Raw genomic sequence first — 27451 nt, 5'->3', positions numbered from 1 at the left:
TAAGAAGAAATCGTGAGGTTCTTGAACGCTTGATTGATTCTGTTGTTTACCTTGGCAAGGAAGGCACCAATTCCTCAAATAGCAGTAATTGTGGAGGCTGTGTGGTCCAGTGGTTAAAGAAAAGGGCTTATAACCTGAAGGTCCCCGGTTCAAATCCCACCTCAGCTACTGACTCATTGTGTGACCCTGAGTAAGTCACTTAACCTCCTTGTGCTCTGTCTTTCGGGTGAGATGTAGTTGTAAGTGACTCTGCAGCTGATGCAGTTCACACACCCTAGTCTCTGTAAGTTGCCATGGATAAAGGTGTCTGCTAAATAAACAACTAAAAATAATTACTTTCTGTGGGAGGCAGCCTGTTAAGCAATCACTTGTCAATAGCCATAGTATTCTTAGGTATTATTATTATTATTTATTTCTTAGCAGATGCCTTTATCCAGGGCGACTTACAATTGTTACAATATATTACTTTTTTTTTTTTTACATACAATTACATTATTTTTTACACATTTTTTTCATACAATTACCCATTTATACAGTTGGGTTTTTACTGGAGCAATCTAGGTAAAATACCTTGCTCAAGGGTACAGCAGCAATGTCCCCAACCTGGGATTGAACCCACGACCCACCGGTCAAGAGTCCAGAGCCCTAACCACTACTCCACACTGCTGCCCCTAACAAAATTCAGAACGACTTAATCTTTTCGTTGTCATGGTTCTGCTAGATGCAATAAAAGCAGAAGTACAGGAAGCCAAGTATGTAGCTGTAATGGTGGATGAAACAACCGATGTTAGAAACACAGGTCAGCTGTCTTGTGTTTTCAGGTATGTGAATGGCAGTGGCCCAAAAGAACGGTTGTTTCGTGAAAATTTGTTATATTTACTAAAATAAAAATAATAATAAAAATGATTTTAAAAAGACCAAATTCCCATTGGGCTTTTTTTTTTTTTTTTTTTTTAGATTCTATTGATTTTTTTAAGTATTACTATGCAGGACAACCGCTATAAGATCATTACCTTTATTAAAAATGTGGACAGATTACCGGTTAATCAACTAATGCCCAAAAATTAACCAATCAAAAATTTGAATCAAGTGACAGCCCTAGTAAAAATATAAATCTGTACAGTAGGCCTATACAGTATACAGTACAGTAATAAAATCAAATGAATGCCTCATGCACTTTCTTTTTACTTTTAGCCTGTATACAGGCAACACAAAATAAATAATGCTTGTGGATGGTACAGTGTACAATGTTTTTAAATTGAAACTAAATGATTTTAGCGTTTAAAATGATTATTATATTTATTATAATTAACATAAAATAGATCATGGTCCTATACAGATGCTAAGAATGAGCTGGAGGGGTTAGCGGCACATGTGTGCAGTCTATTGCTCATGTTAGGGAACACAGAAATGCCATAGAAATTTGTTTTCAAGGCCTGTAAGTACACCCTTTTTTTAGGGAAAACTAGGTACTTGGATGTTTGTCTCAAAAATGCATTGAGCACAGCTGGCAATGCATGAGAAAAAACAACTAGGAAATGCCAGCAACAACTGCGACTGTTTAAAATGTGCTTTCAAATTACTACAATTGTAAGTGTTGCAATTGCCGGCAGCTTTAGTACATCTCATTATATTAGAGAACCCTCATTTGCACTATCTAGAGATGGGAATTTTAAACGTTTAAACGCATACACTCTAAACAAGTGGTAAGACGTTTAATAATATGCTAGACGTATAACCAGTCACGTGACAAATGTCACCAAATGCATATTTTTAGTATATCTGCATAGTATAGTACATCTACCCCTCTGTGTGTACCGTGCGGCAATAACAGCTTTCCTATAATGAGCTGTGAAGTAAGTACTGTAAAAGACTGATGTGCTTAACCTTGTTAGATGCAGCTGCTCTAAAAAGACATTTCTATTAATATGATTATGCAGAGGTTATTAGAATTATGTGCACATGTATGGTGGAATTAGGTAAATAAGCATTACTAAATGAGGTCAATTACTCTGATTAGTGCAGCCTATTAATTAGTATGAATAATAATTACCACCTCTTAACTTTCAGTTTATAATCAAGTTCCAAACAAGCTGAGCACAGGGGTGTCACACTTGTTTTGTTTACCACATTTTTTGTAGACTTATTATAAGCTAACTCCTACTTACCGTATTTTTTTTAATTAAACAACAAAAATTCTTTCTGCTTGTGTAAAAAAATGTGCACCAGTGCTTTTTCTCATTAAATTCCATGACGCCACCGCCACTCATTATCAGTGTACAGCCTGTTCCCAAGAAATCATCACACACAGCCACCCCTACTGTGTCACCACGACCTGGCGATGTGGTTATTTTCACTATCACAGAGGCCTTAAATGATCTGGCCTTCTGCGTGTGACACAGCCACTCTTTCTCCGGCTGCTGCCCAGTTAACAGATGTCTTACTCAGCATCTAATTAGTCACCAAGTTTCTGACTTGGCTCTCACCCTGACAAGCAGTGGGCATTCCCTCAGATATCCCCTTTCAAGGAAATGCTGTTCACTTACAGACAACAAAAACAGAAACAGGTCGACAAAGTCAATATATGAGTAAAATCACAGTTAAAACCATTAGCTGGTGTGCTGTGTCACTGGAAGTTCACCAGTCTCCACAAATAAACAACACAGCTTCAATCACTCACTGAGACTGACAGAAGCATGCACTCACACGAGATTTTATACCGTATATAGATTTACTGCGTACTGCATTAAAAAAAAAAAAAAAAATCATTTAACCTTTTACAGCAAATACATATGTGCAATTCCAATGGCATTCATTTGAAATATACACTTGTGCAGGCTGAGTTTGATTGTTATATTATCACTTCAATTGAAATGCCAGCTTGTGCCTGCAATAAGGTAATATTGTATCAGCATGTATTATGTTCTGCAACAACGAGACACTGCAATGTGACACTTTGTGAACAGTTTTAAAATAATATTTAAAATTGTATTCAATTTACATAGTAGACCAAGTTTACTTGAAGTATATGTTTTATAGGCAGCATAGCCTAGTATAGTACTAGCCTAACTCCCACTAGAATTAACAACCCACAACTAAAGAATGCCATCACTTAAAATATATCCTTAACAGCTGATCCACATAAACCATAACGATCTGATAATCTGAATGACTTTGGAGTTAAATGTGAGTAGCTTAATGACATTGAAAACGGAATTTCCAAACCAGTCCAAAATGTACCTGTCTATATCCTTAATGAGATACCGGTAATTTCATAAGACCTCTGTTTCCTAATTATTCTGACCTCAATTTAGTAATTTCTCAATCAATATGCTTGAAATCAATGACAAAATCTATTTTTGTTAAGTGGGGTATTATATGTATTTTAAATGGTTTTCTGTCGTTTCTAAAGGTGCACACGAACTAAAATGTACAATGTGATAGTTTATTATTGATATACTATTTAAGACACAATTAAAAAAAAAACTTTGTAATATTCCTCACAAAACCCATGCTATGTTTTTTTTTTCGCTACTTAACGCTAATTATGTTTTATTTGTATTATTAATATTCAAGTATGAAATAAAGTGGGTGATTATGTAAAAAAAAATGCCTCCAGGTTTGCTGAAAAAAAGAGTTTGGCGAATAAAGCGAGGTTGGCAGTCATTCTCGACCTGTCACATTTCAAAGGAACAGAACGACAAGGTCTTATAAAATACAATATGAAGAAAAAACAATTAAGGCTATGGGGTCTGCCTGAGCATTAACACTGTAGAGGTATAGCCACTCTTCTGTGTCCGTCTTCTGACACACTTTGAAATCAAAACAAAACTTGCAGCACCATATATATCTTTTAAAGCCACCGAAGCGGTTTCTGTCTTTTGGAAGGGCGACCCTCGATGACTGACTCCCTTAAAACCACACTATGCGTTGCTGTTTGTGATTTTCACTAGATCAAATAAAGGGCGTGAACGCTGTTGCTGGAAAACCCTTTTGTCAAAAAACAAACAAAAAAAACGAACCTGCAACTAACTGGCTGTAAATAAAAGAGTACAGCATTCTTTAGGAGTGTAAGTACTACAATAACCCTGCTTTTTGATTGTTTGCATTTAGTACGGTAATAAAATATTTAGATTTTTGAAAAATATTTCTTCCATTATTTCTTTTTTTTAATTAAAGTTTTCTGGATGTGGATGAATTAAAACGCAATGCGATCTACCTGCAAGTCACTATGACCAACAATAAATAAAAGTAGGCTACACATACGTTCAACGTTATATAATTGCGATTTTATTTTAAAGGCCTACGTTTTATGTTGCCTAATAGAATACATACGAGTATTGATGACATATGCCCCCGCCCTCCCCCAGAATGACAGAAACAATATATGAAATGTATTATTTTTTTAAAAAATCATATTCCAAGTTGTCCATCATTATTAATACTGTTAGTCTAAATTAATTAGTTATTCCACTTGGGCAGGTTCAGGATTGTCTAACATCATACTTTGTATGTCACTTTTTGTTAAATTATTATTTTTTCTTTTACCAGCTGTAGTATTGTCATTACAAGTATTTAATTGGACGTACATTCAATCCTTTAAAATAACATGTCTTTATACAGTGGAATAATGTAGCCTACATCTTCTAATGAGAAGTCTGAAATAAAACCCCAGCACATTCAAATGCCGTGTGTAATGAGTGAATGGATATCAGAGCAAAATTTGAAAAGGTTTTTTTTTTTTTTTTATGCATGTACACAAAAGGTTTAAATGATTCAAAAATAATTTATTTCAGTTCGTTTCGGATAAAAGCCCTTCAGCCTGTATAGGCTATATATAAATGTTACGGAGTTCCTATATAATAATAAAGTATCACTGATCTCACAATTAAAAACACAAGATAAGGTAATAGAAGTATGCTGCTGTTAGTCTAAATAATAATAATAATTAGCGGAAGATAATAAGGAACATATTCTAAACTAAAACATTTTGATTTGATTACCATGACAGCCATATGAAAAGCACGGTCCAGGTTGGTATGTTCAGTCTCGCGACTTGAAAGTATTAGTCGCACTGTTGTTTTTTAGACATTTCCTTACACAAACTAATTTACATTTTTTAAATTACTCAAGATTTTTCTTGGTATAAATGAACCTGTAAAAACTACAACAAGTCTATTGTTCCTCTGTACTTTGTTTTCACTATGATGTTCAAGTGTACCGTATATTGATCACGTTTTATTCTTCAAATTATAAACATTCCTCAACAGAGCAAATACATTGCCTGTGTAATTAATAAAGTAACCTCTTTCAAGTGGTGGTGATTTTAACATTAGAAAACTCACCATCAATATCCACGCATGTAAGCTTTGTAGTTACTATAATATGAAATACACGAAAAATACAAAATACGTTCCTCTTGGTACTCAGTTCAGAATTAAAATTATATAAACTTCAAGACTTTTTATAACTCATAATTATGTTTTTGCAAGGTGAACGTTTTCGGTACAGATTAAATTCCTTAGGTAGGAACCTATTTGTGGATTGTTTCAAGCCAAAAAGCAATCTAACACCACCAATGATATTTATCAATTATCTCATTACCATGGTCTGATTGTGTAACCCTTACCGTTCCTGGGTATAGTGGGGAATTAACTATATATATATATATATATATATATATATATATATATATATATATATATATATATATATATATATATATATATATGGGAAAATAATAACTTTTTGGAGCACGAATTTTAAATTCGAATTCGTTAAAAGCGGATAAAACAGTCGTGCATATAAAATATAAACAGCATCTATCCAAGGATTCCAATACCCCAGGTATATGCGAAGGAACACAAACAAAGTCAGTATCAGTTAGTCTCCAAAGCAGCATTTTGTCAGGTGTTTCTTGTGAGACTTTATGCCAAGCCAACTAAACACGTAAGACCTTGTAATACAAGATTCCGAGGAAATATAAGTCTCCTGGCTGATTACATTGTTACACCAATGCACAGCATCAGCTGTAATCAGGGTCCCTCTACAGGAAATATCAACATTTACCTGATTTAAATACTCACGTCCTAATAAACAGACTCAATTCACTCACTCTTACTGTATTTGGTACGGTACATTGAATTTAAAATATACTCATCTTTTAATTTTTCTTTTTTTCATAATAATAATCTTATCAGTAAAACATTTCATGGTGAAATTACTGGACATGCAAACGATGCCACACGGAATATTTTAAGAAAAAAATAAAGTGAGGATATATAAGGTAAGTCGGCTGATATTTATTTATATAAATCAGCTATGCACAAAGAACACATTGAACTAACTTAAACCCTGGCAATTTAAGACAGTTTTTGCAGAGCAATATGAAAAAAGTGCGAACACATAATTCTGGTCGTCGTACAACATCAACTAAAATAAAATACACTTCAATGCAGTGCCTAACGGTATCCTAAGAAAGCACTGCTTTTAAAAAAGGAAGTTACTCTTATGAAGAACTCCGTTTCAAACTTCCCTCCCCTGGACTGTGCGCAGTCCAAGTAAAAAAATAAATTATATATATATATATATATATATATATATATATATATATATATATATATATATATATATATATATATATATATAAATTAAAACTCAGCCGAGCCAAGTAATTGTGCAAGAAGAGCCGGGGCACGTATCATCGAGTGCATGGTACAGATACACCGACTCCTGTGATTAATTATCAGTTATTATTGGCCCTGCATCACCGCTCCTACTCCCTCCCTCTCCAAGGCAATGCACACCAGCATACCAGCATGCCTTAACGGGGCCCCCCAGTGCCGGAGAACCAGACACCAACACGAAGCTCCGGGGAAGAAACACATTCACACACATATGCGGTGCACAAAAACTCCAGAAGAGAAAGAAAGAGTCCCCACAAATAAAATTGCTTCCACTAATGATCCCTCTGATCAACTTGGACAGCAATTCCTCAACAATTTCTCTCTCTCTCTCTCTCTCTCTCTCTCTCTCTCTCTCTCTCTCTCTCTCTCTCTCTCTCTCTCTCTCTCTCTCTCTCTCTCTCCTGCTCTCTCTTTTTTTTCTTGGCTGCCCAGAGAAAAGCTTTCAGCTTCTACCACATGAAGTCAATTAGGACCCAGAGGGGCCCCCTCTGAAAACTCTTGCTATCAGTGCTTTAAAGTTAAACGCACTGTCTTGCCTGAACAGAAGGGAACATATTGCAACCTAAAAAGTCAGTCATACTGTATGACATACCTTGCTAGATGTATTTTCAAGAAAATAAATAAATAAATAAAATAAAACTGCAGCAGCTGCTTTTCCTCCTTCTACATCAGGTTATTTTATATGGAGGTAACAAATAATTTGATGGCATGTTTATTAGGAGGGTCATGTGACAGAAGGAACAAAAATGCTTAAATACAGTTTAAACCACAAAAAACAGCAATGAAAAAGCATAAACATAAAAAAGAACCCAAAAGCATAAAATAAATAAAAACAACAATAATAATAAAAAATAATAATAACAATGGCAATTTGGATGCACATATGAAAGCAAAACAAAACATCAAGAACATGAAGTGTAGTTATTTAAAAGCAAACTTACCTGTTGGGACATTCTGAAGAGTAGATTATTGTCACTGTTCTGCCATGAACCCATGAAGCCAGGCTCAGCGCTTGTAGTTCTGGTCCCAAACTGCATGGAGTTCTCAGTGCTTGTGTCTCTAAAAGTCAAGTCTCTTGCCCCTTCTCGCTCTCTGTCTCTGTGTGTGTCTCTGTCTCTCACATCCACTTCTGCCTCTTCTGACTGAAAAGTAAAGGTGGATTTGTGTTTTTTTTTTATTATTTTTTTTTTTAAAACCTCTTGGCGGCAAGTAGCAATAAGTGTTTTGTATAGTTCAGAAGCAGGCAGCTCTGTAAGGTTCCTTAGGGGTAGATGATGGAAGAGGGCAGGATGAGCAGACCAAGGAAGGTGGGGGAGGAGAAGGTGGTGGTGGTGATAGTAGAGGGGGGAGTGACGAAGAGGAGGAGGAGAAGAAGAAGGAGGGGGGATGCATTTGCTGTGCCTCGAGCAGTAAGTTAGTTACCCCAGTCGCTTATGCATCAGCTGCTGCCTTCTCCCCCAAACCAACTCAACCCAACCCCCTCTACCAACCACAAAAGCACGCCCTGTGTAGCGTCCGCATCTGCCTGTTAGTAAATCAGCCAGGTGTGCATGTGCAGCACCGAGGAGCCCAGAGCACCAACTAGCCAGCCTGCCTGCCTGCCAGCCGCACACGCTGCACTGCTCTGCTGCTGCTGGTTGCCTTGTCACAGGATAGTATAAGACTGAGCTCAGAGTCAACTGCACTGCTCCTCTCTCAAGCACCAAATGACATCCCACACTAAACCCTCACTGATACTCATGCACTTAAGAACCGCTGAGCAGGATGAGCTATGAAGGGAGGGGAAGGCTGTCCCTGCCTTATTAAGAGCAGGGCTCCACTGTCAGGCTCATCTCGCACTGCCAGCCCCTTGGAATGTGTGCACTTTGTGTTAAACATGCCCCCTTCTTCTTTATCAGCACCAGCACCAGCACCGAAAAAAACTTGGAATTCAGAGTGAAATAAAAACAAATCTCCTGCATGCCTCAGTCAACACACTTTTAAACCTATTTTAGCAGAATTCTTTTTTTCAGCTAACACTGTTAAAGATCTGCAGATATTTACAAATTAAACTAGATTATTATTATTATTATTATTATTATTATTATTATTATTATTATTATTATTATTATTATTATTTTGTCCTTGAACTCATCACATTATACCACCTTTTTTCAAAGATCCAGGACAAATATATTTAAGTGCTAATTGCTTAAGAAGTGAAAAGTTAAACAAAAGCCAAACAGTCATTAGGAAGTGCTGTGCCTTTTTTTCCTTTTGCTGAGGCTACAAGGCACAATAGCATTCAATGACATCACTGCCTGAAAACCTCACCACAGTTATTGAACAGTCACTTAGCAGGACATTGTGCTTCGTCGACTGTAAGAAACCCGATTCGAATGGTTTCAGATTTTAATTAAGAAAATAAAGAGAGAGAGTTGTCTTTAGACAGATCAGTCCTCTTGCAGTCATGCTCCTTTCAGTAGGGAACACAATTTTGCTATGAAATCCTCATGGAATATGGAAAAGAAAAGTGTCTCCCCTTGACATGAAAAAAAAACACTACAATAAAGCTCACAGAGTAATGAGCCAATTTTCATTTTTAGAAAGAAAAAAAAAGACAGTAGCAAAACTTTGACTGATCAGACATTGCCTGGGACAAAATGATGCATAAGTTACTTCTCTCAGTGTGAGAAAGAAAAAGAATTAGAATTCTTAAAATACATTCTTAATAACGATTACAAATCTACCAAGTCACTCAAAATGGGGTTGAAAATTGCAGGAGATAGCAGCTCCTGTCTCTTAAGAGCCCTGGTATGGTACTAATGTCAGCTCCTACTAACCTTTCCAGAAATTATGTGATCAGTAGTAATGTGATTTTTTTTTTTTTTTTAGAAAATAACAAAATGTGCCACTCACTGCCACTTTCTCCAAAACTAAAGAGTTCATAATGGACTTCATTCTTTCTTAGTCTTATTTTCTATTTTTCTTTCTCTAGTGCTGTAACAAAAAAATAAGCCATCCAACAAAGGATCAGTGTCATTAGTGCAAAATGAAAAATAATGAGAATATGTACACAGTGTTGACACAAATGTACCTTCCTATTGAATTTCTGTCTGCTGGTAAAAAGCTTTCCTTTTTTCTTTAGCTTTCAATCTGCCACTAGGAAAAGTATATATATATATATATATATATATATATATATATATATATATATATATATATATATATATATAACACATCAGGACTGAAGGAAGCCACTGAATTAGTGTCTAACATACCACACACACATAATGTCCACCTGTGGTTAACTGGGAAAGCATCAACATTGCCAACAATGACTGTACTTTTAAAGCCAACTATTACCCATTTAAGCTCTCCCTTTCTAAAATGTGCTCGTCTCTTGATTTCTGAAGTGGCACTCAGTGTTTCAGTCAAGCTGCCTGCTCAGCTCCTGACCTTCCCACTAATGGCTGTTATTTGTGGGAGGCTTAAGGACATTGCCAATAGCAAACTCCCTCTCCCCTCTCTCTTTCTCCCTCCTTCCCTCTCTCTATCACCATCTCTCGCTCTCTTTATCTCTTTCTCTCTGTCCTGCAGTGCACTGCTAGTTAGAAGAAAGAAAAAAAAAACAGACACCATGCAGCAGCAGCAGCAGCAGAAAGCACCTGCAGTAATAGACTCCTTTATTAAAACTATTATTCTGCAAGACTTGAAATTCCCCTTAGACCAAGCCATGTCAAAGCCGATATAATTAACTAGAGGCTCAGCAATGGATCAATTACCAGACAAGCAAGTGATAGTGAAATCAATGAAAGATCATCAGCCACATTATCAGTGTTGCAACTCATTAGGGTAAAACTGAAGAAATGCTCTGAGAGTCCTAGCGAGGTGGCATTATGAAACAAAGGGGCTCATTTGGAGGCCATGCTGTGAACAATCTGTAGGACAATTAGCTTTTCAGGTTTTTTTTTTCTTTCTCTCTTGACATTTTTTTTTTTTTTTTGAAACCGCGTCCCCTGTAACTAAATGTGACAGACTGTGTGAAGCAGTTTATTAAGACACCAACTCCAAGTTTATTTAGTTCATAAACTCTACCCTGAAAAATCAATAGACTCTGTACATGGATTATTAGGCTGACTAGCTAATATATCCCAGGGTCTACCCCCCCCCCCCCCCTCCCACCCAGCTTCCAGTCAGTAGCCTTTAGACAAAATGCAACCTAAGTGGACTCAGACCCAGTCAACACATGAAACCAGAGGAGGGAGAGTGGTAGGAGAGAGGATTATAACATTCTGCCTAAATGAACAGCTTTCATTTAATCAACGGCAGAGGCAATTCACAACAGAACATTTAAAGTTAGACATGCCTACATGCTGAACAGTTATGAAAGAAAGAAAAATCTTCTTTTTCCACCAGCAAGGCTGTACGTTGCATAAGGAATTCATCATGATGTAGTCCGTGTGACTATATTTCTTGTCATTACTTTAGACATCTTGTGGTTGTTTGGTTTGAAATCAGTGTAAATTAATGGCAGCATTGAGTGCAGATGTAAGAACACACAATGGAAGTTGGGGCTCATGTAGTGTGACTCATAAACAGCTGCATTAAAGACAATTAGAAATACTAAAAAGAAACTTAAAGTAATGACTTTCTCAATGTCTTCACGTCTATTCTAAATTTGTCATGAGGTTTCTTTTAGAACCAGAATTAGAATGAAATCGAAAAAAGTGCATTTATTTGCCTATTAAAGCTAAAGAGAAGACAATATCATTATAAGGAAACAACACAATATTTACATTGCGCTGAGCAATTTGCAGAACAATAAAGGCCTTATGCCTAAAGCCTAACCTAAACCTAAAACCACACCCTGAGAATTAAACATAGGCCTATAATTGTCACCCAGAAACTAAACTGTGAATACTACTGTCTTTGGTTACATGCGGAGTTGACATCATAAAAAAAAAATAATAATACTTAAAATGTATCAACACAAAGTGCTGTATTGCTTTTTAAATTTCCAAAAGACATCACCCATTATATTATTTTCTGTTAATTAAAAGTCTCCTGATTTGACAAACCAGTTTCACACCGTGCTGTGAACTCCACAGCACACCCGCAATATTGTGTAAAGCTACGCAGACAAAAAAAAAGCTTTCAGATCATCAAAGATACTTGTTTAGCCTAAATACAACAGCCACTGAAATGCCTCATTAGGAATCACAAAAAAAAATTGTTTAGGTCTTTTAGGACAAATAGTTCCTTGTGTAGTATTATAAGCAGTGTGGAGTAGTGGTTAGGGCTCTGGACTCCTGACCAGTGGGTCGTGGGTTCAATCCCAGGTGGGGGACACTGCTGCTGTACCCTTGAGCAAGGTACTTTACCTAGATTGCTCCAGTAAAAACCCAACTGTATAAATGGGTAATTGGATGTAAAAATAATGTGATATCTTGTAATAATTATAATAAGGGCGTCTGCTAAGACATGTAATAAAAAATACATAATAAACAATTGGAACTGAAATTTGGCAGCTTATTTAGGCCACTGGAAAGGAGGATATGTAACAATGACTGTCCCTTGGAGTCATCTGCCAAATGTGTACCCTATTGTTAATTTTAGGTGTTACAATTTGGTGACTGATTTCACAGTTCTGCATAATCATTCCCCGGGACATCATTGTCCTCCCCTTCTCAAGCCTCTTATACAATGTATTAACTCATTCCCTGGCTTGCAATGAGTGGCCTGGAGCAGTGTGTTCCCCTCCAGCCTCCCTGGAGCAGAAAGTGTGCCACTCATACCTCAGCAGGACAAAACCGTCACAGTTTGTGCCTGAGCAGCAACAACAGAGGAGAGAGAGGCCATTTAGAAGCCCCTTTAACTTTAAAAAAATAGTATATATTTGTACAGTGTAACCACTCTTCTGTATAAATACTGAACTTTATACAGTAAGGAATTAATTGAAAGCAAGTGTAAGGGCAAAGATACATTTTGTGATAGGAATAAGATAATTGCAATCACTGTGCATGTTAATGATTTCCTTATTTACTATTGCAATTGTATTAATTATCGCGCGAAATAGTAGGCATATTATGGTGCACACTAATTTTATTGTGCCATACTATGGTAATGAATTGAAAATGTGATTTGTATAGTAGCATGATAATGTATTTAAATGAGGCACCCTGCTCTGAATAATGAGATAAGCTTCATTCACACCGTATTTACTAAAGAGTGATAATCGTATTGTGCACATTAAAGTGAGCAATAATTAGTTTGTTTGGACACCAGGCTTTAACCACTGATAGGTACGCTATTTAAACCTTTTCTGGCCTGAAAACTAGTGATGTGCAGTTCGATTCTTTTTACTGACTCAGTTAATTGGATTCATTCAGTTTAGTGAATCAATTCAACAGATTTGTTTGTTTTTTCACCAAAGCGAAATAAATATATCTTGCTGAATTAGTTGATTATGAAAATTTGTTTGAATGGAAAAATCTGGAAGTAAGGGCCATTTAAGTTAAGACTGTTCACTTGGTGGGCCGCACCGTAAAAAATATATACATACATATATATACATCGTAACGTACATGAAAATGTCTATATGAATTGTATGTAGGCCAATATACTCAAATATACTACTTTACACAAAACACATTAATTAGAAGCAGCTTTTCTAGAACACTGACTAAAATATCAAAAAATGTAATGTAATGGAGAAAATAGAAGAGCATTTTACTTTCAATGGAAATCTCAAACAGTAAAAAAAAAAAAAAAAAAGATGTTGGAGTATATAATGCTAGGTCTCAATATTTAACTTATATTCCAAAATATAACGTTTGTAACAGCACTGCAAAAGATACTGACAAGCTGTGGAAATGTGAAATAGTAAACAGTACCACTTTGAAATTTCCCCTCTCTGTAAATTAGTGTTAATGAGAAGTAAACTAGAATCTTTCTTTAAAATTCCAATTTTAAAATAACTTTGCTCACAGAGACAAGCCCACCCATCGCATTGAAACAAAGAAAGGTAAGAAAGGTAAGTTTGTTGTGTGGTCCGCCGAGATAAAAAACACAGCAGTGTGGAGTAGTGGTTAGGGCTCTGGGCTCTAGACTCTTGACCGGAGGGTCGTGGGTTCAATCCCAGGTTGGGGGACACTGCTGCTGTACCCTTGAGCAAGGCACTTTACCTAGATTGCTCCAGTAAAAACCCAACTGTATAAATGGGTAATTGTATGTAAAAATAATGTGTAACAATTGTAAGTCGCCCTGGATAAGGGCGTCTGCTAAGAAATAAATAAATAATAATAAAAAAAAAAAAATCTTGTAACAATTGTAAGTCGCCCTGGATAAGGGCGTCTGCTAAGAAATAAATAAATAATAAAAAATAAATAAATAATGAAATTTCAATGTACCATTTGTAATTCAGTAATATGAGAGAATTGGTCAGGGGTCTGAATACTTTTGCAAGGCACTGTGTGTGTATATATATATATATATATATATATATATATATATATATATATATATAATTTAACAGCCTAATAAATGAGGGCATATTAAAACAACATTAATGTGTTTGTACACATTACATTATGTTAATATATATATATATATATATATATATATATATATATATATATATATATATATATATTGTCTATCCTACATGTAATAATAAAACAAACCATGCTGATGCTTTGCAGGCTTCACATTGTTGTACCATGCGTAGATAATAAAATATGATTTTAAATTGAGACTAAATTATTTTCTTTTTTATCTTAGTCTACTTACAATTAGCCCAAAATAAATCAGTGTCGCATTGACACATTATGGCTATACAGGACCTTAAATATCTGCCATTTCAAATCAGTACACCCCTTCCACTGCCTATGCTCTCCGCTTTGCAGGAGGATTCAGTCAGCTGAATTTGTGGGTATTTTTTTGTGAATAGCTCATGAATATATGGCAGCTCATTATCTGTGTTTAACATGCTGCTTTGCATACGTAAACATCATCAATTCAATGTAAATGAGGCGGCTGCGCTATTCTCTTTCGTTTTGCATCCGCTAAATCCTTTTTTCCGCACGGAAATGGCAATAGTAAATAGGACGGGGACGGCGTACGGTAAACGCTTCGTAAATGAGGCCCTATGTGCGTAAAACACAACATTACCTTGAAGTCACAAGTATTTCCAATAAATACACTACATACTTTAATGCTAACTTATGGGGTCTGCATTAACTCCAGCATTACATTTGAACGGTAATGTTACTTTTAACTACTGCACAAATACTTGGTCTTACAATAAAAACTGCCTGAAAAAAAATCCAACAAAGTTATTATTTTTCGCAGCCACTTAGTCCTGCCTTAATAATATGAATAACATTATTATTTGTTTATTTAGCAAACGCCTTTATCCAAGGCAGCTTACAGAGACTAGGGTGTGTGAACTATGCATCAGCTGCAGAGTCACTTACAATTACGTCTCACCCGAAAGACGGAGCACGAAGAGATTAAGTGACTTGCTCAGGGTCACACAATGAGTCAGTGGCTGAGGTGGGATTTGAACTGGGGACCTCCTGGTTACAAGCCCTTTTCTTTAACCACTGGACCACACAGCCTCCTATAATTGTAGTTTGGGAAGTTGCTACTCTCAATGTATTTAGCTATTTTTTTTTTTTTTTAAACTACCGATACTGGACTAATGCAAATAAAGAAATGATAATATTGTATTCCTTATTGATGGCCTTTCTATTATTATTATTTATTTCTTAGCAGACGCCCTTATCCAGGGCGACTTACAACTGTTACAAGATATCACATTATTTTTTACCTACAATTACCCATTTATACTGTTGGTTTTTTACTGGAGCAATCTAGGTAAAAGTACCTTGCTCAAGGGTACAGCAGCAGTGTCTCCCACCTGGGATTGAACCCACAACTCTCTGGTCAAGAGTCCAGAGCCCTAACCACTACTCCACACTGCTGCAATATAAAGCATCCTGACATTTGGTTGACAAGAGAGGTATATTGGTAGGTTAGGTTGAGGGGGCATTTGCATGGCCCATTCTCTAGTTACCACTTGCAGTATATTAAACACTAGCCATTGAGAAGTTGGGAACACACGAAGTACAAGAAGCTTGATAACATGCGAACTCAAGCTGTGCAGGAAAATTGCTATGTGTATTCTTTCTGCATTTAAATATCATGCGTTATTCATATTTGTATATGTGAAGCATGCTTTAGGTGTGGCCAGAATTTAAGAATGGCCTTACTAGTCCACAATGTGTAGCTCCAGGCACATATGAAAACAGGTGTATCTTATCCAGTATTGAAGGTTTATGCAACGTGGGACACTAGCACGTCTGTTGCTTGTCACAACATGTTGCACATGTCTGCTGGCTCAATCTGTCATGACCCACTTGAGACCACAGTTCTGCTTTGTTGGTGGTGGTTTACTGCAAATGCTGCCATTCCAAGAACACACCCGGAAGACTGGCTTGATAGACACACTGCTCAGTGCAGCCAATGCATGTGCACGGGCACTCACTCTCATAATTGAGAAGCCACAGAAATCCTTCTGTGTACCCCGATTGTTGGTGAATATATTCACACTTCTCTCAAGCAGTAGATCACTGAAGAGATTGAGAAAGACTTCTTGTCGAAACATTTGTGATTTAATTTATTATGTTTCTTTTTGTATTTCTAAATTTAGCACTATTAAGTGTTTAATGACATGTCAAATTTCGGGAGTTTATAATTGTAATTATTCTTCATTTTTTTTAGCCAGTCAGTATACTGCATATCGGATGTGGACACCACCCTGAGTCACTGTTATTTCGATAAGTCACACAGTAAATAAGGTTTAGAGTTTAATTAGTTAGTTGCCCATAAAATTAGATTTTATTTTTGTTTTGTGAAAGGGGCATGATGGTGAAAAATGAAGGACCACTGTGACCCACATGTGTCTCAGGAGGAAACTAGACTGGTTTAAATTTGGTGGGCAGTGACTGGTGATTCAAAAAGGAAGACAATGGTTGCAGAGGATTGCAACCTCTGTAATCTCTCAATCAATATACATTTAGCCAAACAGCAGGGAGTTATTTACACTGATGGGTTTATTGCCACATTTTGAGTGTGGCTGTTTTACCCCCACTTTCTATTAAGACATAAGACAGTTGAATATTGTAGAAGATTTAATGAGTGAGAAAGACAATGTGACCATAATGGAGTCTGATATCCTATGTGTGCAAGTTACTGTATATACTTCATAACATTAACTAAGTATCACCTTTCAGAGCCAAATGTATACTGTATAAACATACAGTAATACAGCAAACACAGTAATTAGATTTTTTTTAACAGGACAGTTTCATGTGAGGTAATCTATTTGCAATTATACACTTCCAGTTGACTGCAGAATCTATTCACTACAATTCCAGGAAATCTCAGGTACATAAAATAAACAGTCCTGCCTTGTCTTATTATGTGCATATATACAAAAGACTTGGAAGTTGGATGTCACTCCCATACTTCTCCCCCATAAAACAGTCAGTCTTTGCTTAAAACTGACAATTCTAACAGTGCAAGTGTGCTTAGTGTATTTCTTTCTGTTACAATATAATAAAAAAGCTTCATGCCGTTGTTTTTTTTATTAATTTGAATGGCTGCGGTATTAAGACGTCACTATTAATATAAATTCATACATGCCAACAGTCCCTATATGGTTGGGACAGTCCCGATGCATAGGAAGAAAGTCCCAATATTTACCCATTGAAAAAAAAAAATTTATTCTGCACAGTGTGCTCTTCGTGCGGTTGACACATCTGCTGATCACTAACTTATACAAAGGTAATAACGCTTCCTTATGTCGGTCGTGTTGTGTTGAGTTGGGGGGGATACATCTATTATATGATAATGAGTGTTTTTTGCATATGACTCCTCCCATGTGTATGATGCGTAAGACCCCGCCCCCGGTCCTCCCCCGGAGACGATCATCCCGCTGAACAGTTTCCAAATGTTGGCAAGTATGTAAATTGAATAGACGCCATGGTTGTTATAAAGTCAGTAGGACACTTTTCAATTCTGCTGTGGCAAAAAAAATAAAAAAATCGTAACTGATTTGAAGGATGATGCTATCCATCAATACAATAGGTGGTGTGTGTCCCTGTGAGGGCCCTTTATGAACTGTATTGATAGTCCCAAGATTGTTCTTGCCATTCCTTTGGTGCCTACAAGTTTTATTGCTCCCTCTAACATGTATAGGGACACAGGAGGTCCTAATATTTGTTGGAGAGTGCTACAGTACATTACAGTATGTTATTGGGGTGTCCCAATTAGTGGCTAGCTGTATAGTTTAAATGACATGATCCCACCTTCAACTTTTTATCTCAAACTTTATATGATACTGATCTGTAACTAAAGTATGTGCTAAAAAGAAAATCATCAGTTTCTGTATCCCAATACAGTTCACAGTAAAAGAGCTCCAGTGCTCCAGTGACTGAATTATACAGTACCAACACACACACAGTCACACACACACACACCCACGCACACTAAGCCAGCTCAGCATACTCCTGCGCTTTTGCAGGGTTCACGTTAACAAGGCCTGTGCACTTTGTCTCTTGTTTCTCAGGAGACGTGAGGAATGAGTTCCACTGCCTGCCCAGCAGCAGCCACAGAATGACCTCTGGGACTTGGACAGACACGTACATCTGTAGTCTTTCAGCCATTACAGCATGCTCTTAGCAGACACTTACATTAGGCCAAACTGACCCAGGGTTCAGCGAGTAACTGCTAGCCAAGTACTACCTGCCATCTAGCCTGACAACATAACACCACAGACTGTTTGCAAGAATAAAATTTGATCAACGATCCATAACTTTATGTTGGCTATGATATATATGTATAGTGTATATTGTATAAAAGACGAGACCATGAGATTTATTGTTCAATAGCTGTATGAACGATTTTAACCACAGCATATCTTTTCTATAAAACATTTGTTATTTGTCTTCTTTCTAAATGTGCTGTCTACATTTGATTATTTTTTGATGATAATATACGCCAGAAGAGGTGCGTCACGTTCAAGTCTGTACGCTCTAATGACAAATTGATGGTGAATTTCTTTATTTTCTTCTTTAATTATATATTTTATAATGTTTATGGGGAAAACACCTAGAGATGCTACATCGGCTTGCATATTCCAGAGAGGAAAAAGGACACAAATTAAAAATGTGCATCTAAAATAATACGTAATCCAATTATATACACCTGATTCTTGCTGAAGCACTTCAGTATAGCCAACACAAACACCTGACATTCTCATCTTTAAAGGTAACATAATCTAATAAAAAATATATATTCTTACACAAAAATAACTTTTCCAACCAGTCACTTTCAGATTTTAATCAGGGGATCAATAGCTCACCCCCTGCTCTTTACTTTTTGTCTTGCTGCACCAAAATGTGCATTACAATATTAATACCACCAAACATAATACCAATAAAATAATAATGAAAAGAATGTACCATTCTTTGCACAAGTAAAGATTAACCTCAGAAACAGGTTACCCTAAATTCAGCATTTACTTTTTCAAAATTCAATTCTTCTTTCGTGATCAAGCGTACATACTGGGGCTGTGAGTAAAAGTGCCAGGTCTGTGTATTTGGTGCTTTACCCTTTATTTAAGAAACTCAGCTGACAGAATGAAGGTCTCACTGGTTTGCATAACAAGGTCATTGATGCATGCCTGTTGTTCTGGTGATTCAGTTTACAAACTTGCAGACTGTCATTAATTATCCTGCTTGAGGTCTATTCCTTAACGCCGATCCACAGTGTAGGGTAGGCGTGGTGCACAGAGGTCCAGGCTTTATACTACAGGGTGGCTACATGAATTTGTGAATTACACCGTGCATCTACCATGTGCTTTGAAAGCACTTCTCTCTGCCAGTACCCATCATGACCAATTACTAACCACACAGTGGTGTACATCTGTACCTTTGTGGATACAGTACTGGTAGGTTAGTTTTAAGCTTTAAATAGATTCATAATAAAGTGCTTCACAAGCAGCTAGTAATGTAAACCAAATTAACGTTTACTGGAGATGTATACAATACAATATATTACAAAGACAGAAGAATCTTTTAAAATTAGTTTACTTTGACAGTGATACTCTTACAACATCTTTTCAAAATGCAATACACCTCCACCCCTGTTTCCCTAGTTTTTTCTGTTGCCAATATATATATATATATATATATATATATATATATATATATATATATATATATATATATATATATATATATACAATTTTCCTGTAAACAAAGTCGTGTGGCTAGCAGCTAGAAATATCACAAGGTATTATTGTTAATTTATTCCACACATTAATATTAAATAATGCTAGTAAATAAAGTGTTGCTAGTTTTCTGGGATTTCAAACAAAAAATACAATTTTTTTTTTTTTTTTTTTTTTTTAAATCACTGCTGCAAGTCGTTCTTTTGAACCTTGACAAACTCCATATTCTTTTGTTTCAGTGAGGTAAAATATGTTTGCTGGGCTTCATTAAGTAACCGCATCAGGAGAACTACCGGTAATTTAACAGAATCCTTCTGCTGTTCATACCAAGACATGAATCCTCGCATCTTTAGCGCTGCTGTCTTGGCGTCGACTCCACAGGTTAGTCTGATGCATGCGTCTTTATATATATATATATATATATATATATATATATATATATGTGTGTGTGTGTGTGTTCACTGCGGGCATTAAGTTTACATTGGCAATAATGTACTGTATTTCAGAGATAAAACTTGTCAGGGACCTGTGGATAATTTAAGTCGCGGATGAACGCGGTGTGGAAAAATGAGATTCTACTGTACATGTCACAGTAATTGGAAAAACAATTATGTATGTACCAACATATGATTTCCTGTGGAATTCAAACAGCATATAATTAATATGAAGTGTATCCTTATCCAACAATAATTCGTCATGGACAGGCTGTTATTTTAATGTGAGTGGAACAAGAATGATATTCCACATGCAAAATGTGGTTGTTTCTTAGGACTAGTCACGTTCTCTATTTCTTCTTCTTCTTCTTCTTCTTCTTCTTCTTCTTCTTCTTCTTCTTCTTCGTAATAATAATAATAATAATTTTAGTAAAAGTATTTATTGATGTCCTTTATTTTTATTAACAGAGCACAGAAAGCACAAGCTGTGATCTGCTTTCTCTACACTGACCCGCGAGCATGACAGCATGACAGTAAAGGTGATGTGTGTTCTACTGTCGACTACATTTGAGACTCAATTTCCCTTCAGATTCAAACCTAGTCCTTCAGAGCTACCCCCCCACCCTACACACACACATACACACACACACACACACACGCACACACACACACGTGTTTTAATCAAAACAATGCTGCTTTTATGACCAGTCAACTCACCACCCCCTATCACCCACCAGCCAGCAGTCACTAAAAGCGCCTGTTACATCAACAAACTATCCGGCCTGCCAAAACCAGAGGTACTGATGGGAATCGTAAACAAATTCCACATGGTTATTATTAAAAGAAAAATGTAAAAAAAAAAAAAAAAAATGACCAGAATATACCACTCTAATTTACAAGGAAGTATTGACTTTATGCATTTGCATTTTGTAATCAAGAGAGCTACGTGGTGGGCACAGGCTTTGAGACATTTCGGCATGATGACAATAATTAGATTCAACAAGGCCAGTTTATATATTTATTGTTAGACCACGGAAATTACAGGAAAGCCTGAGTCAAATCTAGCCTTTGGTCAAAAACGGCATCCAGTTTGTTGTTATTACTTTACACAAGGATTCACCTATCTCTTGATGAAAGTCCTCGATACAGTACAATAACTCAAATTGTTGCAGTAAAGGCAGTCTGGTGGATGCAAAATTATTATTTTTCAACCATCAGGTTTCAATTACTGTCGTTTAAGTACACAATACATCAAGCCATGTTGAAACGCATGGCCAGTAGTGGCTCTCAGTTTTAACACATTCTTACGTGGAGCCAAGCTATCTTACTCTATTATTGCACAGATCTGCATGGGCTTGGGATAACAATTCACTTGTGTTAGAACTGGTTCCATATAAAACAAGCTAAAATTAGCTTTAGTCAAGAAAGCCTGCTCTACTCACAAGGTTGCCGATCATTAGGAGTGCTTTTTGGGAATTTTTTTTTTTTTGTATTTGATTTGGTTTCTGGTATTTTAGTTTCAGAATATGTGTATTAATGTCTATGCTGTGTATAACTCAAACAAGTGATTACATGGTTTATTTAAATTATTTTTTTATGAACAAAATAAAGTTAGATATTCATGAAATTGCTGTCAGGAAGAAAACCAAATACTGTCTAAAACAGTTTAATCAACAGTGTGAAAAAAGAAAGACAACTTATGAGTTACATTTTTCTTCCATGCAATAATTGCTATAGGTACTTGTGGCAGGATGACAGAGGTTTGAGGCTCAGAGACAGTGGAAGGGGCAAAATAATGATCTTTATTAAACAAAAATAATCAAATAAATAGGCACAAGGGCCCAAACAAAAGGTTTAAACAAAATACAGAAATGTAGGCTGGGCATTAGCCTTCACTACAGTTTCTTTTCTCAAAAAAACTAAACAGCACAGCACGCCAACAAACTAACTCACCCAAAAAAACCCTCCACACAAAAGGTTTCACCTGACTTTTATAGTCTGTGGCTGGAGCCCAATTAACTAATAATTAACAATTAAACACTTAAGGCTCCAGCCACATTCTCACATGTATTTTACAGGGAGGAATTTAACCCCCTCCCTGCCAATCCAAAACAAACAAGAATTCTAAGAAAAACAACAGTAAAAATAACAATAATAAACACCAATTATAGGAGCGCGCTGGCACCCCATCACATTCCCCCCCCCTTGTGCGCAGCACACTTGGCCCCAACGGCCACCTCCCCCCTTTGTCCCAAAGTCCCGGACGAGGGGAAGCAAGTGGCCCATGGGGGCGGCCATGGTGGGAGGTCTTCCTTCTCCCATTGCTGAGGGAGGGTCAGTCCATAGCCCGGCGCCCTCTTGGCGGGACCGAGACCTGGCGAAAGGGGACCCAGGTGCATTGGATGGGGCGTCGGGAGCACAGGCAGGCGACCAGTCGGCTGCAGCCCCAGGCAGAGGTGCGAGCCCAGGTGACAGTGCAGCGACGTCTGGGCAACCAGGGGGAGCGAAGCAGGAGACCAGGCGACCTCCTGTGCCTGGTGGTGCTGCGACCTGGGAGTCAGGCCCAGCGACCAAAGGTCCAGACATGGAGCCTGGGTGTCCGGGAGCCCAGGCCGAGGGATCCAACCCCCAGGCACCGGGCTGTGGCACAGGGGTGGTGGTTGGGGCTGTGGTGGAGGTGGTCTCCTCACCTCCCCCCCCTTCTTCGTGGCCGGCAGCTCCCCTTTGTGAGGCTCAGACACAGTACTTCCTGCTGCCATTCAGGACTGGCAGCGACCCCAGGAGAAGCAGGACCCTCGGGAGGTAAGCTCGGGAGGGGACCCCTGGCCATGAAGACGGCAGCGGGAGCTCCACTTCTCCCTCGTACTCTGCAAACGGTGGCTGCCAAGGCGATGCAGAGCAGCAGGCAACCCCAGGCGAAGCAGGACCCTCGGCGACCCCAGGCGAAGCAGGACCTTCGGCAACCCTAGGAGGAACAAAAGCAGAGCAGCAGGCAACCCCAGGCGATGCGAGGCAGGCATCCTTGGGCGTGGCCAACATTGCAGGAACCTCCGGCCAGGGTGGCAGTAGCCAGAGTTCCTCTTCCCTGTTGGCAGCAGGAGGTAGAGCCCGCTCCAGCTCCTCTGGTGGCGGACGCGGGAACAGCAGCTCGTCTCCCTCTGGTGGCGGAGGCGGGAACGGCGACGCTGGTCCTTCCGGCGACGCTGGACCCTGGCGACGCGGGACCCCCTGGCCCCTCTGGCGACGCTGGACCCTCTGGTCCCCCTGGCGGCGCGGGACCCTCTGGACCCTCTGGACCCCCTGGCGGCACTGGACCCTCTGGCCCCTCTGGCGCTCGGGACAGTAGCTCCACCCCAGGCGACGGCAGACCAGCAGCGACCCCAGGCGACGGCGGACCAGCATCCCTAGGAGAAAGCACACAGAGTTTCTCTAGACGATGCGGGCAGGCAGGCAACCCCAGGCGATGCGAACAGGCAGGCAACCCCAGGCGATGCGAACAGGCAGGCAACCCCAGGCGATGCGAACAGGCAGGCAACCCCAGGCGATGCGAACAGGCAGGCATCCTTGGGCGGTGCTGTGCCTCTTAGCCGCCGGGCAGTTTGTCCCCGCGCTCCCTTCAGCAGCCGGTACAGAGGCTGGGAGGGACCTCCAGCATCTTCTGCTGGCGCTGGAGGGAGAGACAGCGCCCGCTGTTCCCCCTCTGCTGGCGGTGGAGGGAGAGACAGCTCCGGCTGTTCCCCCTCTGCTGGCGGTGGAGGGAGAGACAGCTCCGGCTGTTCCCCCTCTGCTGGCGGTGGAGGGAGAGACAGCTCCGGCTCCTCCCGCTCGGGCCGTGGACGCACCGACTCCTCCCGCTCGGGCCGTGGACGCACCGACTCCTCCCGCTCGGGCCGTGGACACACCGACTCCTCCCGCTCGGGCCGTGGACGTTCGGGCTCCTCCCCCTCGGGCTGTGGACGTTCGGGCTCCTCCCCCTCGGGCTGTGGACGTTCGGGCTCCTCCCCCTCGGGCTGCGGACGTTCGGGCTCCTCCCTCTCGGGCGACGGCAGCGGCTCCCCATCTCTGGGCGACGGCAGCGGCTCCACCCCCTTTTCTTCAAGGAGGGGGATCTCCCCCATGTCTATCGCCAGGTATGCCAGGACCATGACGGCTATCTCCTGGAGGGACCCCGGGTGGTGCTCTCTCTCCCACCTCTCCCCATCTCGATGCCACAGCGTGCTGAGGGCTGTGGGGAGGTCTTGGAAGAGGTCTGCTTCGGGGTGCACCAACCACTCCCAGATCTCCCGTGATGGTGGTGAAGGCGGTGTTGGTGGGGTGGCTGCCGAGGACGGGGTTGGTAGCTGCTCCTGGTCCGGGTTGTGGGGGCATCCTGCCCAGCTGTGGCCATCCAGCTCACAGCGCCCACACCAGTCAGCTGGTGGCCCATCCGGACAGGACCTCCACCGGTGGTCCTCCTTCCCGCACCAGGAGCACCACAGGAACAAGCTCGCTGGGTCCTCCCTCAGGGTTTGGGTTGGTGGTGGCAGCCGCTGCTGCTGCTGCTTTCTTCGCTGCCTTTGTTTTTTCCCCATTCTGCGCACCGCCAAAAAAAAAACCTCAAAAAATCCAAAAATTCAAAAAAATTCAAAATTCAAAAAATACTGCTCTGAGCCTCTAGGTGGCACTATCCCACTTCTGACACCACGTGTGGCAGGATGACAGAGGTTTGAGGCTCAGAGACAGTGGAAGGGGCAAAATAATGATCTTTATTAAACAAAAATAATCAAATAAATAGGCACAAGGGCCCAAACAAAAGGTTTAAACAAAATACAGAAATGTAGGCTGGGCATTAGCCTTCACTACAGTTTCTTTTCTCAAAAAAACTAAACAGCACAGCACACCAACAAACAAACTCACCCAAAAAACCCTCCACACAAAGGGTTTCACCTGCCTTTTATAGTCTGTGGCTGGAGCCCAATTAACTAATAATTAACAATTAAACACTTAAGGCTCCAGCCACATTCTCACATGTATTTTACAGGGAGGAATTTAACCCCCTCCCTGCCAATCCAAAACAAACAAGAATTCTAAGAAAAATAACAGTAAAATTAACAATAATAAACACCAATTATAGGAGCGCGCTGGCACCCCATCACAGTACTGTAAAATATAAAGTGGTTAAAGCATAGTGGGCTAGATTCTCAAAGCTATTTACTCCTAAACGTCATTAGCATTATATGTTTAAAGCAATAACACACCCAATTAAGTTATCAAACCAGAAATAAACACTCCGACATTTGAGGCTGGGGCTTGTGAGTAGCCTTGAGTTGTTTCTTATTCGTTTTAAAATTGTAAATAGTGTTTTTCAAAACAGACTAAAATAATGCTGATGAGGATTTGGAGTAAATACCTGTAGCTTTGATAATCTGGCCCAGTGTACCACTAAATAGAGGAAATCTTCAATGATCATTTTGATTATACTGTAAACAGGGATTCTGACCTTTTTTTTTTTTTTTCAAACTGTGCACCCCGAAGGCGAGTGCTCAAGTTTAGGACAAACAGGCAATAGAGAAAATGTCGCAGGCTTTAGCTAATCAAAGCAAAGTAGTCATTGTGATGCAATGTTTGGGTGAGTACACAAGGAATCATGTGCAAGCTGCGTTTGATTGACAGCTTGTGAGGCAGTTGCCGCGGATCTGTTAAGTCCCAGATGTTTCCATATTCCAACTTTATTTAAAATGTGTAGTTTTTTAAGCAAACTTGCAGGCTAGTAGTAGTGCAGCGGTCAACATGCCAAAATAAATTAATATTTTTTTTTTTTTTTTAAAGACAACGGACAGATAACAAAGCCACAAAGCAACTCACATATCATCATCTTCCTCTGAAGAGGAAGCACTGGAAATGGCAACATTACCAAATTACTAAATTACCACTGTAATTAAGATTTGAGAGCAATGTGGAATCATATTTTACTAGATTTGTGAATTTAACAGCTGCTTTCAAAATGACACATATGATATGATATGGCCTCATGAAAGCTGCGTCTGCATGCTTGCCAACATCAGACACATTCAGCAATAAAGTCTAGTACTGGCATGTACTTTGTTGTACAACATTAATATGGATGAAGTTTTTAGTCTTCGTTCAACAAATAAAGCGCAAATCGACTGTGGGGAAAAATAATCCAACCCTAATTTAAGTTTGAGATGATTTCCACTTGATTTACTTTCCAAATATGCACGCACTTTTAAGGCTCTTCTCCACTATGAACTGGATTAAGACAGCTGAGTGAGCCTCAATGCTAACAAGTCACTTGAACATGCTGTCTCTCCCGTCGATTCTCTGGACTATGATTCTATAATTGCACTATTCAGCAGCAAGCCTCAGCGCCTTACCCTGTTCCTAACTAGGCAATGGTAAGTCATTTACTAGCTACTAGTTTTATTTAATAATTGTTTGATGTCTGTGTTCTCACTGGTTTGGTGATGCTGCCCATTTGGGTTTTTAAAGCACATTCACTGTGGATATATGTAAATGTATTTTTGTGTCTACTTACAAACATCTGAAATCGATTTACAGGGGAAATATTTGATGTATTCAGGGTTTTAAGGGATTTAAATTGTTTTTGCAAACTATTTCCTGTGACGTCAGACCTTTGGTCATTGCCCGTCCACCCAAAGTTGGGGCCCACCCAAATTTTCCAAGCCTAGCTACGCCACTGCCATACACCCTTCATTCCTTTCTACGATCATCCAATCAAAAACATCGAGGTCCATAGCATTAGATATGGATTCCCTGCCTTGATGCAGAGATCGTAATTGTTTGTTTTTCCTGTGACACGGCGATCTCAGCTCGAATTCCTTTTGTACCCACTCACGAATCCGACGGCGGTCAATTTGGAACTCCTGTAATGCAGCTCGATAATTTTGATTGTGTTGCCGCCACCAATCAATGACTTGAAGTTTAGTTTCAACTGTATAGCTTCTCCTTTTTGGTGGCATAATCGAACAATTTATTCAGTCAATGCACAGAGCAACTACTGTACTGCACAGCTTGTTCTACTCACTTGAAGC

General features: G+C 39.2%; 1 protein-coding gene across 2 annotated transcripts in view; it reads right to left on the bottom strand.

The window, feature by feature from the left end:
• LOC117420412 (basonuclin zinc finger protein 2) overlaps positions 1-27451 on the bottom strand; it is a 289953-nt gene that overhangs the window by 159023 nt on the left and 103479 nt on the right. For both annotated transcript variants that reach the window (XM_034033862.3, XM_059031723.1), the window contains one exon: positions 7628-7828. In XM_034033862.3, the coding sequence (XP_033889753.2) occupies positions 7628-7828 (201 nt within the window). The remainder of the gene's footprint in view (positions 1-7627; positions 7829-27451) is intronic.

This window comes from Acipenser ruthenus, chromosome 1, assembly GCF_902713425.1.
Source record: "Acipenser ruthenus chromosome 1, fAciRut3.2 maternal haplotype, whole genome shotgun sequence".
In the NCBI taxonomy this organism is placed as follows: domain Eukaryota; kingdom Metazoa; phylum Chordata; class Actinopteri; order Acipenseriformes; family Acipenseridae; genus Acipenser; species Acipenser ruthenus.
Note: the sequence above shows the minus strand (reverse complement) of the source record. Positions and strands in the feature narration are given on the sequence as shown.